The sequence below is a fragment of the Petaurus breviceps genome, unplaced genomic scaffold (genome assembly GCF_028583685.1).
Source record: "Petaurus breviceps papuanus isolate PSGF00001 unplaced genomic scaffold, PetGlider_PUasm1.0 90925, whole genome shotgun sequence".
Classification (NCBI taxonomy): Eukaryota; Metazoa; Chordata; class Mammalia; order Diprotodontia; family Petauridae; genus Petaurus; species Petaurus breviceps.
In genome coordinates, this window is record NW_027187380.1 from 11880673 (window position 1) to 11895124 (window position 14452).

The following is a 14452-nucleotide window of genomic DNA, read 5'->3' on the forward strand; positions in this document are numbered from 1 at the left end:
GTTTATTTTACACAAACAAAACCAATGCAACCAAAATTATAAGGAAAGCAGAAAGCTGGGGAAAATTTTTTGCAACAAGTGTCTCTGATAAAGGCTTCATTTCTCAAATATATAGAGAATTGAGTCAAATTTATAAAATACCCTAAATCACTATTGATCAGAGAAAAGAGATACCACCTCATACCTATCAGAGTAGCTAATATGACAAGAAAAGAGAATGTTAGATGTTGGAGGGGATGTGGGAAAACTGGGACACTACTGCACCTTTGGTGGAGTTGTGAACTGATCCAACCATTCTGGAGAGCAATTTGGAACTATGCCCAAAGGGCTATAAAACTGTATGCCCTTTCCTTTTCCGTCTTCCTCGGCTCCTTGGCAGTTGTATCTCTACTGAGGCACGACCTCTCAGGCCACAAGCTGCTCCTTGTCCCGCCAACGCCACCACCATGCCCCAAAAAATCGAAGAAATAAAAGACTTCTTGCTCACATCCAGGAGAAAAGATGCCAAATCTGTCAAGATCAAGAAAAACAAGGACAATGTGAAGTTTAAGGTTCGCTGCAGCAGGTACCTGTACACATTGGTTATCACAGACAAAGAGAAGGCAAGAGAAACTTAAACAGTCCCTGCCTCCTGGTTTGGCTGTGAAGGAATCATTCATTGTTAACACCTGTATTAAAATGTAGAAGAAAAAAACTGTATGCCCTTTGATCCAGCAGTGCCACTGCTGAGTCTGTATCCCAAAGACATCAAAAAAAAGAAAACAGGAAAAGGACCTATTTATACAAAAATATTTATAGCAGCTATTTTTGTGCTGGCTAAGAATTGGAAATCAAAGGGATGCCTTCTATATGAGTTATGGTCCATTTTACAATTCTAAAAGCATAAACTAAGACAGATATTGGGTAGGTGTTAATTAATTGTCTTTAACATTTTCTTCTCATTCAGCTTTGATTTTTCAGGCTGTCAGTAAGTCTCTTAACATGTTTAGCCACAGCCTTGATACCTATGTTCAGTGGGTCTCACCTGGAGTAAACCAAGATATCTATAGTTATTGCCTATATCCATTGGTTCCTTGTTACCTCTGCATTCAGTCTTGAATTCTCATTTTTTATCTTTCCTTGGAATCCATTTGTACTTCTCAAGTCCAAGGGACATTTTATATTATTGGAGGAAGTTTGTATGAGGTGATAGAATTGTGAGCACTGGGGAATGGCTGAACAGGCTATGGTATATGATTGTAAAGGGATATTATTGTGCTATAAGAAATGACAAGCAGGATGATTTTAGAAAAACTTGGAAAGACTTAAATGAACTGATGCTTAGTGATGTGAATAGAATCAGAAGAATGTTATACACAGTAATAGCAGTTTTGCTTGATGAAGAACTGTGAATGACTTAGCCATTCTCAACCATCCAAGGCAATTGGACTGATGATGAAGCATACTATCTACCTGCAGAGAAAAAACTGATATTGATTGAATACAGAATATGCTATTTTTCACTTTCTTTCATTTTTTTCTTTTCTTTGAGTCTTCTTCAAAATGACTAATATGGAAATGTTTTATGTAATATAACCTATATCTGATTACTTACCATGTCATGGTGAGGGAAGGTGAGGTGGAGAGGGATAGAATTTGAAACTCAAAAACATTAAATAAAAATGTTCCAGTTACATGACTGTCTGGTGCTCTCTTAAAAATTGAAAGAAAAAAAGGTACTCTGGTTCATAAAGAAAGAGTGATAATTTTGTTTTGACCTTTTGGGTTGGTTGAAGGCACATAGTAGATGCTATACAAATGCTAGCTATTACTGTTGTTATTAGCCAAAATGACAAAACATTATTTGATCCCTGGTTATTGTTATCAGTTGAGGCATAAGGCAGCATGTTATTGTCATATAAGCAAACTTCTATTCAGATATATGAAAGATTCCCTATAAATCCTTCAGAAGCTACATACTAGGTGTGGCTGGGTAGTGCAGTGAATAGAGCACCAGCCCTGGAGTCAGAAGGACCTGAGTTTAAATTTGGCCTCAGACACTTGACACACTAGCCATATGACTTTGGACAAGTCACTTAACTCCAGTTGCCCTCAAAAAAAAGAAGAAACCATATACTACAGATAAACATTGATTAAATAAAGATCTACCACATACTAGACACTGTGCCAGACATTGGAGATACAAAGATAAAAATGAAGCAGTTCTTATGCTCAAGGAGCTTATATTCTATTGGGGGATGCACCATGTACTTAAATAATTATATGTAGACTGATTCAATGTAATTTAGAGAGGGAGGGCACTAGAAGTTGAGGGATCAGAAGGGGCTTTATGTATATAGTAATGCTTGACCTGAAACTTAAGATAAGTAAGGGATTCTTTGAGGCAGAGGTGAGGAAGGAGAGCATTTTAAGCAGAAGGAACGGCAAGGGTAAAGGTACAAAGATAGGAGATGGAATTCAGTGTGTACAAAACAACAGTAAGATCAGTTGGACTATACAACATATGGTCCTTAGTCCACTTGTAGCCTGCCAAAGGATTTCAGGCAAATGTAGATGTAAAAGAAAGTAAAGCTTTAACAAGTGCTTTGTCCATGCCCTGCTTAACCCACCTTCCACTAGTCACTATTGTGATCTTTATATCACTTGGCAGGTGGGTTGCCACTGCTCACTTTCTCCTATTTATTACATGACCCATGGCAACCAACCATCATCAGTCTGTCTCTAGTCTGAGAGAAGAGCCTATCTTGGTTACTGACATTGAACAGGGACAGAGTGAGTGAGTGTAACCACACAGCTGACCCCTTCTATGGGATGAGCAGCAACCACGCTAGGGTTTCTTCCCCTCCTTTGCTGTGCTGCTTGCTTCCCAGTTACATGACTCTGGTGCTCTCTTCAGGGTCAGGCACTTGGTTCAACATTTCTTTGTGAGCAGTTGTTGTGAAGATTTTTTGGTTCTAACATTAAAGTTTTAGGGAGTGACTTTGTAAAACGGGTGATAAAAAGAAACAGAAGATAGAATGTTTAGTCCAGAATGGACAAATAGATACTTGTTTACTTGCAGGAGAGACAAAATATTGTGCCTTATTTGTCAAGAAGTAATAGTTGTTCTGAAGGAATACAATCTTTGTCACTGTTTCAGATCAGAACATCTCGACTTACGCAAATTGAATACCAATGAAAAACAAATTAAAACGTCCAAATTGTTGAAAAATATCGGTGGGGACAAAGTTTTTCAAGGAAGTAAACTCAGAAAAAGTGTTTTTGAGAAATTGTTTAATAATTAATTGTATCGGGGCGGCTAGGTGGCGCAGTGAATAGAGCACTGGCCCTGGAGTCAGGAAGACCTGAGTTCAAATATGGCACCAGACACTTGACACACTTATTAGCTGTGTGACTTTGGGCAAGTCACTTAACCCCAATTGCCCTCCAAAAAAAATTAATAATAATTAATTATACCTTTCCTTAGAAAGTGAGCTTCTAAAAACCTATCTGCAGCCTGAAGAAGTTTAGCCTATTTTAATTTTGTAGCCTGCCAAAGGATTTCAGGCAGCCTGTGAAAAATGTAGATGAAAAAGAAAGTAAAGCTGTAACAAGTGCTTTGTCCATGCCCTGCCTAATCTGCCTCTGTAATAGTAATGAAATTTAAAGATCCCCCTGTATTGGCTTGGTTTTTGGTTTGATTGTGTTAAAACCCAGAGCTTGTGAATCCCACTTATGGGATGGGCTTGTTGACGTGAAAAGAGAGGGCTGAACTGGGAGGAGCTGGTGATGTAAATTTAGAGAGACACAAGAAAAGAGAGAAGCAGAAGAACTTTTTGGAAGCAGCATCTTGGAGGCAGAGAGAGACTGAGAGGATTGCTGAGGGCCACTTTGAATTGCCCGGGACTTTTGAGAGCTGCCAAGAACTGAGGAGACATGGCTGTTATGCTGGTACTTTGTCTGTTTTGATGTTGTTTTGCCAGATTTGTCCACTGGTAAAAGACAGTCCTGTTGTTGCAGAGGTTTTGGAACCTTGCTGTTGGTTCAGAAGCCCTGAAGAAGGATTTTCTTGTTGTATGTTTACAGAAATCCTGGAAGGGGGTTTTGCTAATGTTTTCAGGGGTCCTAGGACTGTTCTGCAGACAGAGAGTGAATTAATGAAGACACTGGCAATGTATCTTGTGGCCTTGCTAAGCTTTGTCTCCCCAGGAACAAAGATTGCTGAGACCTGCCTCTGGTTAAGATGAAGAAAAGACCTCTCTTTGGGTATTAAATGCTGTGCTTAAGCTTGTTGTAACTCTGGGGTAGATTCAATTGTGATCCAAGGGTGGGGAACTTTTGACTTTTGTGCTCTGTGATTAAACAAATGAATGTACTTTACTTATGATTGGAAACTAATCTCCATTTGAGAAGAGGGGCTTTGTGATGGACTAAATGAATGTACAGCCTAGGGGTGGAGAAGTATTTAGAAGAGAGACTTTGTGATTGATTAAATGAATGTAATGTCCAAGGGTGGGGTAGTACTTGGAGATTATTGAATCACACTTGGTAAATGCTGTATTTTGAATTATGCTGTATGTTGATTCTCTCTGTTCTTAATTTATCACTGAATAAAATGGAGAGCACCTATGCTGGTATTCTGAACCTTGGGAAGTTGCCTTTGCTTGGCATTACAACCTCCCACTAGTCACTATTGTGATCTTCATATCACTTGGCAGGTAGGTTGCCTACCTACTGCCTACCCACTGCCAAGTTGTGCGGGTCTGGACTAGACCATAGTTATTCAGCAAGCATTTATTAAGAGCTTTCTTTGTGCCAGGCTTGGTGTATAAGAAACAGCAATGAGGCTATTTGGGCTAGACCGTAATCAATCAACAAACATTTCTTACTGTGTACTAAGCTCTGTGCTAAGTCCTGGCAACACATGAAACTATCAAGATGATATCCTTATTAAAGATCTCCACAATTCACATATAGATAGCACTTGCAAGAATTTTTTATAGTTGGGAGACTAAGCCTGCAGGTTGGTATTTATTGAGATTTTCTTGGTCACCTTTTTTACACTTTTAATGTCTCAGGTTTTTTCCATGTCATTGATACCTTCTCCTGCTTCAGATAATCTTGAATCCTTCAATGCCCTCACCGTTGTATTGCTTCTATCATAGATCTCCTCTGTATACTTAGTCCTAGCCAGCTTTTTCTTGAATTTGCTTTATTCAGTGCCATTTTAACCTTCTCTATAAGAACATTCAAGACTGTAGTATTAGAATCCAGCTAATCCAGCCTCTGCAATTCATGATGGAAAATAGTTTTATATAAAGATACTTGTACATCTTTTCCATGTTTACCTTATCTGTAGTACTTCCATTTTCATCTGTAAATGCCATTAGGAAGATTTTTAGTTGATTATCTTGCCAAATTTCCTTTCAACTACTTGTAATGCCTTCATAGTACTTCTAATTATAAAAAAAAGTCAAAACTAATCACCATGTGTTGACAGCACATGTAAATTTTTGCTTTTATAATTTCCCTTAACAGTTGTGTGCATTTTCTTTTGTTTATTAACATTGTCAATAAACCAAGACACGAATCAGAAAATTCAGTTTATTCACTCAAAGTGTGACATACTTCATCATTATTGATGGAAATGTGTGTCATTCGCAGTTTTTGTGTTTTTGTTGTTGTTTTTTTTTAAGCAATTGGGGTTAAGTAACTTGCTCAAGGTTACATGGCCAGTTATTTCTAGGTGTGGTGCTAAGTATCTGAGCCTGGGTTTGATCCCCAGGTCATCCCAACACTGGAGCCGGTGCTCTTACTTGCTGAGCCACCTGGCCGCCCCTAAGCAATTGGGGTTAAGTAACTTGCTCAAGGTTACACGGCCAGGTGTTTCTGGGTGGGTAATAAGTGTCTGAGTCCGGATTCGATCCACATGTCATCCGACACTGGAGCCGGTGCTGTTACTTGCTGTGCTACCTGGCCGCCCCATCATTCACAGTTTTACTAGTGGTATTCATACATTACATGAAACAAAGAAAAAAGATAGCTGCTCATTATAGAGCAGTTGGTTATTCTGAGGGAAAAAGTGTCCTAGATAAGAAAAATGTACATCATTAGCTATAGGAGATTGAGAAGGGATGTATCCTTGTTAGTATAGCTAGTAATATTAAATCAAAAGAAACCAATCAGGCTAGATAAAGGAGAGGAGCTTTAGTTAAACTGTTGAAGTCCTTTTTTTGGGGGGAGGGACAGTTAAGTCTTTTTGTACCAATTAGGGGAAGAAAGAAGACACTGAAGGGAATCAGATATTTTAGCTGGTCTTGTAGTTCATGCAGGGTCATACATGTCAAAGTGGCAAATACAAAACAAAATGGAATCAGTTATATCTTCCAAAAAATCTACTTTCAAGTGAAGTGACCACCAGAAATCATACACCAATGCCCCTTAAACCTGCTAGAGGGGACCCCTACTAGGTTCCTTGGAAACTACCTAATAGGCCCCAATAGTAAAGAAATATTTCACCTGTGTTGCTAGAAACATGCCACAGATTCCCACGGATTCAGGTCTGTTTCACTTCAGTAGAAATAATACTGAGAAGGCTTTGCTTCAATAGGAATAATACTGAGAAGGCTTCGCTTCAATAGAAACAATACTAAAGGCACCGCACCCCCTTAGAAACATATTCTGTTGCTAGCAATCACATTTTCTATAAAATTATGTCTAACAGAAAGCTCGGGACTGTCTTTCCCTCTGAGAGGCAATCACCAGCTGGTTAATAAACACTCCTATCAAATTATAATTGATTTTGCTGTCTTGCTTTCTCGGTTGTCCATTACACAAGTAAGGAAGACATCTCAGTCATCTAGAGTCAACATTGGCCATTGTTTTTGACTTGAATTCTGTTCTGTATTGTTATAATAGTGTATATTTTTATTGTATATATCATTTTGGTTCAGTTTTCTTTATTCTGTATCAGTTCATATAAATCTTACCATATTTCTCTGATCTTCATATTGTTCCTTTTGTTGTAATAATATTCCATTAGATGAATGTACCATGCTTTGTTCAGCTATTCCCTAAGTAATAAAACATTTGATTCCATCTTTTTTGATAATATAAATAGTGCTGATGTGAATATTATGGTACATATGGAAAACCTTTCTATCATTGACTTCCTTGGACTATCAGGCCTATAATGGGATTGCTGGTTCAAAAAGAATGATCATTCCTGATAAAAATCCTATAAAAGCATAAGAATGGAAAGGCCTTTCCTTAGTAAAATTAGAAACATCTAAAACAAAGAATTAGCATTATCTATAATGGAGAAACATTGTTAATTAGCTTGCCCTTTAACTTTAGGCATGAAAAAAAGCTTCCTCTTCTCTCTACTATTATTTGACAGATTATTAGAAACAGTAGCTACAGCAGTAAAATGGACTAGATAAGACCAAAAAGCAGATGAACACAGCAGTTTGGTGTTTGATAAGCCTCCAAATATAAACTACTTGGAAGGACTCTTATTTGACAAGAATTGCTGAGAAAAACTAGCAAACCATTTGGAGGAAAACAAGTTTAAATCAACATTTTATATGATATACTATAATAAATTCCAAATGGAAATTTGTTTTGCATGATTTAACACATATAATTGATACCATATTGCTTGCCTTCTCAGGGGATCAAGGAGGTTTGGAAAGAAGGAAGGAGAGAATTTGGAACTCATAATTTTAAAAAAATGAGTGTTAAAAAAATTTACGTGTAATTGGTAACTCTAACAAAATAAGTACAAATACATTAAAATAAAATTTTAAAAAAACATCATAAAGATGCAGGATGAAAGGTCTTAGCTTTTACAACTCAGGTTCCAGGAAGAATTCATGACCAGACATAGAATAGATGGGATTTCAAGTGGATAAGATAGATAGCTTCATTTATGTAAAATGAAAAGGCTTGTACATAAACAAAAGCAATACAACTGGATTAAGAGGAATGTTTATGAAATAGAGGAAAGTTGTTTTTGCATCAAAACAGTTATATTAAAATATACTAGACAAAAATCTGTAATTGACATATACCTGTAAACCCATAGTCATTCCTCAATAGAAAAGCAATAAATAAGTTTCTTTGATTTTTTTTATAATTCTTTCTGACTTTGCATCACATTTTAAAAATAAATTTTTATTGCTATCTTTTGTTTTAACATGGTCTAAATTTTCCCTTTTTTTCCTCTTCTTTCCCAGAGAGTGATTCCATATAATGGTTTTTTTTTTTCCTAAGAAAGAAAAGGGGGAAGAAGAGAAAAAAAATCTGATAATATGTGCGATATTCCCCACCTGCGGATTTTCCACCTCTACAAAGAAATGGGGGCAGGCATCTTCTCAGTTCTTATCTTTGGGGACAAGCTTGTTCTTTGCATTGTAATAATCGGGTAAATTGTTTTCCTAGTTTTGCTTTGTGTCGGTTCAAAAGAATCTTTCCCATGCTTCTCAGTATTCATCATATTTGTAATTCTTGTAGCACAATGATATTCCATTACATTCATGTTCCACAGTTTGGTTAGCCATTGCCAAAGAGGTGAGCACCCCCTTAGTTTCTAGTTCTTTGGCACTACAAAAAGCACTACTATAAATATTTATGCATTTATGGGCTCTTTTCTTTGTCTCTTTGGAGTATAGACTTAGTAAATCTAGGACATACTCAGCTTAGTGACTTTTTGAGCATAGTTCTAATTTTTTTTTCAGAATGGATGTACCCATTCACAGTGCCACCAGCAATACATTAATGTACCTGTTTCTTATACTCCCTTCAACATTTTTCTCATTCTCCTTTTTTGTCATGTTTGCCAGTTTGATGGGTATGAAGTGGAACTTCAAGGTTGTTTTAATTTATGTGTCTCTTATTAGTGATTTGGAGCATTTTTATGTGGTTGTTGATAACTTGGGTTTCTTCCTTAGAAAACTGCTTGTTCACATACTTTGACCATTTATCTATTTGATCATGGCTCTTGTTCTTAAAATATTTAAATCAGTTCCTTGAACATAAGACCATTATCAGAAAAACTTGTTAAAAAGATTTAGGTCCCATTTTTTCTTTAGTTCATCCCTTTCTCTTCTAGGAGGGGCACATGATTATTTCACCATTGGTTTTTTTTTTAGAGTCGTGCATTTCACTGATCAGAATTCTAAAGTCTTATCAAAGTTGTTATTCCTTACAGTGTTAAATTCCAAATGAATAAATGTTCTAAATATAAAATACCATATCATATAAATAGTATCTTTAATAATTAGGGGCAGTGAATAGAGCACCGGCCCTGAAGTCAAGAGTACCTGAGTTCAAATCCGGCCTTAGACACTTAAACACTTACTAGCTGTGTAACCTTGGGCAAGTCACTTAATACCCCAATTTCCCTGCCTTCCCCCCCTCCCCCAAAAAAAAATAATTATGGATAGGGGAAAATTTGTAACCACATATAAGATAGAAAAATGTAGATACTTGCAATTAAATAAAACTTAAAACCTTTTAAATAAATAAAAGCAGATGGAGAAAACAAATCTTTGTATTAAATGTTTCAGATGAAAGTCTGCCATCCAAAATTTATGGGTAATCAATATGAAATATATGTCATTTCCCAATGGGCAAGTGGTTAAAGAATATGAATAGTTTTCAAAGAAGAAATACAAACTGTCAATAAATTGCCATGAAAAGAATGTTTTAAAATACTAATAATTAAGAATGCAATTTAAAACAACATTGGGGTCATCAAACTTAGCAAATATGCTAAAGGAAAACTCGATGTTGGAGGGCAATCTGGGACAACAACGAAGCTAAATCCTGACTGGTGGACCTGTGAATTACTTCTAGCCATTTTATAAAATGATCTAGAATTATGTAATGAAAATTAAACCTCTTTCATAGATTCCACTGTTGGGACTCTATTCCAAGAAGGTGGTCCGTATTTATAGAAACATTTATTTGTGATCATAAAAAGCTGGAAATGTTCCCAAAGATTAGGGAAAGGCTGAACACATATATGACTATGATGTAATATAGTACTGTAAGGAATGACAAATATTAAGGAATCAGTAAAAGAAAGGAATATCTTTGTGAAGTGATGCTAGGTAAAGAAAAGGCCAAAAGATTATATTTATTCAGTGACCTCAAAGCTGTAAATTGAATCAGGGTAGAGATGCAACAGAAGTCAGATCAAAAGCAAAACTTAGTACCACATTGGGAAATGTGTCCTAACAAAATGAGTAAAATAAGTTAAAAATAAGTAAAGTGATGGCCCTAGTGCTTCTTCATTAGATTAATGATGACTTTTTGTTTTAAATGTATTTTTTTAGCTTTAAATACAGATTCTCTTGGATTAGACTCAAAGACCATCTGAGTCACCCCATTTCCAGTTACCTACTGACTACGTTTTTGGAGGCTGGGAAGGTACAGAAGGGAGCATTAACTTTTGATCAATTTTCACATAGTAGCAAGGGGCTAATAACTATTGCCTTTGAAGGGGATTTGTACTTTTTTATCCAAAAGATTCCTGGCTCTTATTGTCAGTTATTTTCCCAGTATTTTGATGTAATCTTTTCCTTTTTTTTGTTGTCGTTGTTTCTTTAACTCAGAAGTCTTTGAATGCCATGACAACATAAAATCCAAAAGTGTAATTTTTGAAAAAGTATTTAGTGGTGATTATAAAAAAATTGGAGCAGCTAAGTGATACAGTAGATAGAATGCCAGGCCTAGAGTCAGTAAGACTCATTTTCCTAATTTCAGATCTGGTCTCACTTAATAGCTGTATGACAAGGCACTTCACCCTGTTTGCCTCAGTTTCCTCATCAGTAAAATGAGCTGGAGAAGAAGTGACAAACCACTTCAGTATCTCTGCCAAGAAAACCCCAATTGGTGTACAAAGAGTTATGCAACTGAGAAATAACTGAACAACAAAATAAAAAAAACCGTAGGATTAATTCTTTATGAGGCCTCATGGCTTGCATATGACACTGATTTTCATCAGTGTAGAATTGATTTTTCTCAATAAAAGCTTTTTCCAGGGGTAGTTAGGTGGCACAGTGAATAGAGCACCACCCCAGAGTCAGGAGGACCTGAGTTCAAATTTGGCCTCAAACACTTGACACATTTACTAGCTGTGTGACCTTGGGCAAGTCATTTAACCCCAATTGCCTCGCCTCCCTTCCCCCCCCACATTTTTTTTTAAAACCTTTTCTAGTCCGCAATGAATGTGCCTCCTTTTGTGCCAAAAATCTATCACTAAGATTTTTGTAACTAAAGGATATCCTTATAGTTTTATCTCTCTCTACTGGGAGAACTAGTTTTCCTAGATTCCTAGGTTGATTTTTCAAAGTTATCCTACTTTTTATTGATGTTTTTATCATCAGTAATTGTAGGCATTGTTCTACTAGTTCTGCTTATTTTATTCTGCATTAATTCACCCATGTCTTCCAGTATTTCTCTGAATTCCTTATGCTTGTTATGTGGCCAGGTTTTAAATAAAGTTTCTTTCTGCCTTTGATATCCAAGTTCTAAGAACCTGCTTTACTCACTGAATACAAATCTTTTTTTTTAATACAAATCTTTTAAAAGCTTTTCAATGCAATTATCAATACATAGATCAGAAAGAATGAAGATGAAACACGCTATTCACCTCCTGCCAGAAAGATAGTGAACATAAAATGTAGAAAGAGGCATATTTTTGGACATTGTTTTTGCAAGTCATTTGGATTCTTGTTGTAATACCTTACCGTGTAATTTGAAAGTTATCTTTTTTTGCTTTTTTGAGGGCAATTGGGGTTAAGTAACTTGCCCAAGGTCACACAGCTAGTTTCTGTGTGTGTGTGTATGTATGTATGTGTGTGTAAGTGTCTGAGGCTGGATCCGAACTCACATCCTCCTGACTCCAGGGCCGGCTCTCTACTCACTGCACCACTTAGCCGCCCCTGAAAGTTATTTTGACAAAATATTTCCCTTTCTTAACTACTTTGTATTTATTCTGTATACCTTATATACTTTAATTTGTATATGTCAGAATGCAAGCTTCTTGAAATTGTTAAATTTTTCTGTCTTTGTGTCTCTAGCCCTTAGCACAATGACTGACAGTGTAAATATTTAGTATGTTATTTATTGATTGATAATCCCAGATCTATCTACTGGTATGACCTTAAGGAAGCCATTTAACTTCATTTTCCTAATCTGCCAAATGAGTCATTGGACTAGATGATCTGAGCCCTCTTTAAATAGGGGCTTTGAGAAGAGGTGGGGGGGGTATTTGTTTGGTTTGGGGCTTTTTTGGTTGGTTTGGTTTTTGTGTTTTGTTGTTTTTCTTTTTTGCCCAGCCCTCCAGTCGGAGTGGCAGAGGCAACTGAGCATCCTGATGAGGTGTGAGTACCCAAGCTGATGAAATCTCTGTAATGATGAGTTTTCTAGTGTATTAGTGGGATGGGAGAGGAATGATGATGATGGAGTCAAAACCATGTGGGAATGTGAACCAAGTTGAAAGCCAAATGGTAGGGCTTCTGAGCCTTCTCTTTAAATGAAGTCTTCAAGAGGTTTTTGTTCAATTCTTAGACTGTTGTTTCCTAATATGTGGCTTTTACATTTAAAATGTTTGAAATAGTTAGAAATGGAAACCTTTTAAAATCGTTATTAAACATTTTTCAGAATGGTGTAATAAAAGTTTCACAAAGGTAAATTTATAGCTAGAAATGGCAAAATATCCAATACAATTTTATAAAAACTACTGGTGCATTCAGGCGCAATGGGTTGAGTATTCCTTGGTTTTATGGGTTGTACTGGTGGAGTTCCTTCCAACCATAGGGACCTGTGACCATGACTGAACATGGAGGAAAAAAAACTTTCATAACATTCTCAGATTCTTAGAAATTTGTAATGAAAAAGTAATCTTAGAAAATTAGTTGGAAATCAGCTTAATTAAATATGTTCATTATAATCATAAATGAAAACTAACTCTGTATAATGTATTTATCATTTTCTTTATTGGATCTCTCTGATTTTTATTTATTTTTTAATAAATAATTGGGATGAAGAGCACTGTCTGCTTCTATATTGGCTCAGAAGAAGATTTGTAGGAAAATATGTGGTAGGGTGTTGGAGATTTTTGTTTTGAGGAGGTTGGATTTTGGGGTTTTTTTGGAGATTGTGACATAAATAGAATTATATCAGAGATCTGTACTGGGACTTTTTATGTTAAAACTTTTAAGGGGTGGCTAGGTGGCGCAGTGAATAGAGCACTGGCCCTGGAGTCAGGAGAACCTGAGTCCAAATCCAGCCTCAGAAACTTAACACAAAACTAGCCATGTGACCTTGGGCAAGTCACTTAACCCCAATTGCCCTCCAAAAAGCAAAAAATCAAAAACAAACAAAAAAAAAAACTTTTAAAAAGATAAGCTAAAAAAGCTGGTCTAAGAATGGCTGGCTTTCTGTAGGAGTGATTCCCTTTTGTTCCCTAGTTGTCCCTCAAGACTAGAGCAGCTGCATATCATAGCGGTGCCGTTAAAGGTACCATATATGTTACCAAACTCTCTCATTCTGCTTTCTTATTCATATAAAGCAACATGAAATTAATTCCTAATTCAAGACACCCTGTTCTAAAATTTTTATTTCCTTTGATTTAAGGATCTTTCTTTCTTATTACAATGGCAGCTTGATCCATGAGATAATTATTTTTCTGTAAGTCAGTAGCTAGTCATCCCAAGCAAAATACTTTTATAGTTTTTAGTTTAAGAATTAGAAAGTATTATGTAGCAAGCTCACAACAAAGTCACCTAAATTTCTAAATTGATACAGAAATGAACAGTGCTCCACATCTATACTGAAATCTGCATGCTTTAATTAATTCTTACTTATACAAGATTTTTTTTGTCTCCTTCCCTTAATCTGTCTTCCCACATTGGTGAATCTCTTGTATCTGATGACCCTCAAATGCCTATTCTTGGCATGCCTTCACAGCTTTGTGCATCGTGGGCGTGCTGAGCCTTTGGACCTTCACTTGGGCATGTTTCTGCCCACATTACTTCACCAGGCAACCCAGGAGCAGCAGGAACAGTTCTTCATGCCAGCCTGGAACCTGGAGATTATTGGCACTTACGCCCAGACAGAAATGGGCCATGGTATGGTACATTCAGTCTATGGTCTGGGGTGGTTGGGCTTCGTGTGTGGAAGACATCTTATACATGCAAAGGATGACAAAAGAACTTGGAACACCAGAGTTTTCATTTGTATTGTCTTGGCATAGAATTGAGCCTTGTTCAATGGAAATAACTAGGGTTATGTGACCTCATAAGTTAGCCAACTGTTCTATCATGGTTGCATTCCTTAAGGTAAAGGTTTAAAATCAGCCCTTAGGATTTGTAAGGATTTATAAGCCCGTTGAAGCTTAGTATTTGGACTTTTCACTGTGACTTGTCTTTCTGTCACCAGTTTTGTCATTTTTGTGACTTAG

The 14452-nt window shown here is 36.5% G+C and overlaps 1 protein-coding gene across 3 annotated transcripts in view; it reads left to right on the forward strand.

The window, feature by feature from the left end:
* The window catches only part of ACOX1 (acyl-CoA oxidase 1), a 52822-nt gene that overhangs the window by 11341 nt on the left and 27029 nt on the right, over positions 1-14452 (forward strand). For 2 of the 3 annotated variants that reach the window (XM_069076335.1, XM_069076337.1), the window contains exon 3: positions 13960-14120. The exons of the other annotated variant lie outside the window; for it this stretch is intronic. In XM_069076335.1, the coding sequence (XP_068932436.1) occupies positions 13960-14120 (161 nt within the window). The remainder of the gene's footprint in view (positions 1-13959; positions 14121-14452) is intronic. 3 annotated transcript variants of the gene reach the window in all.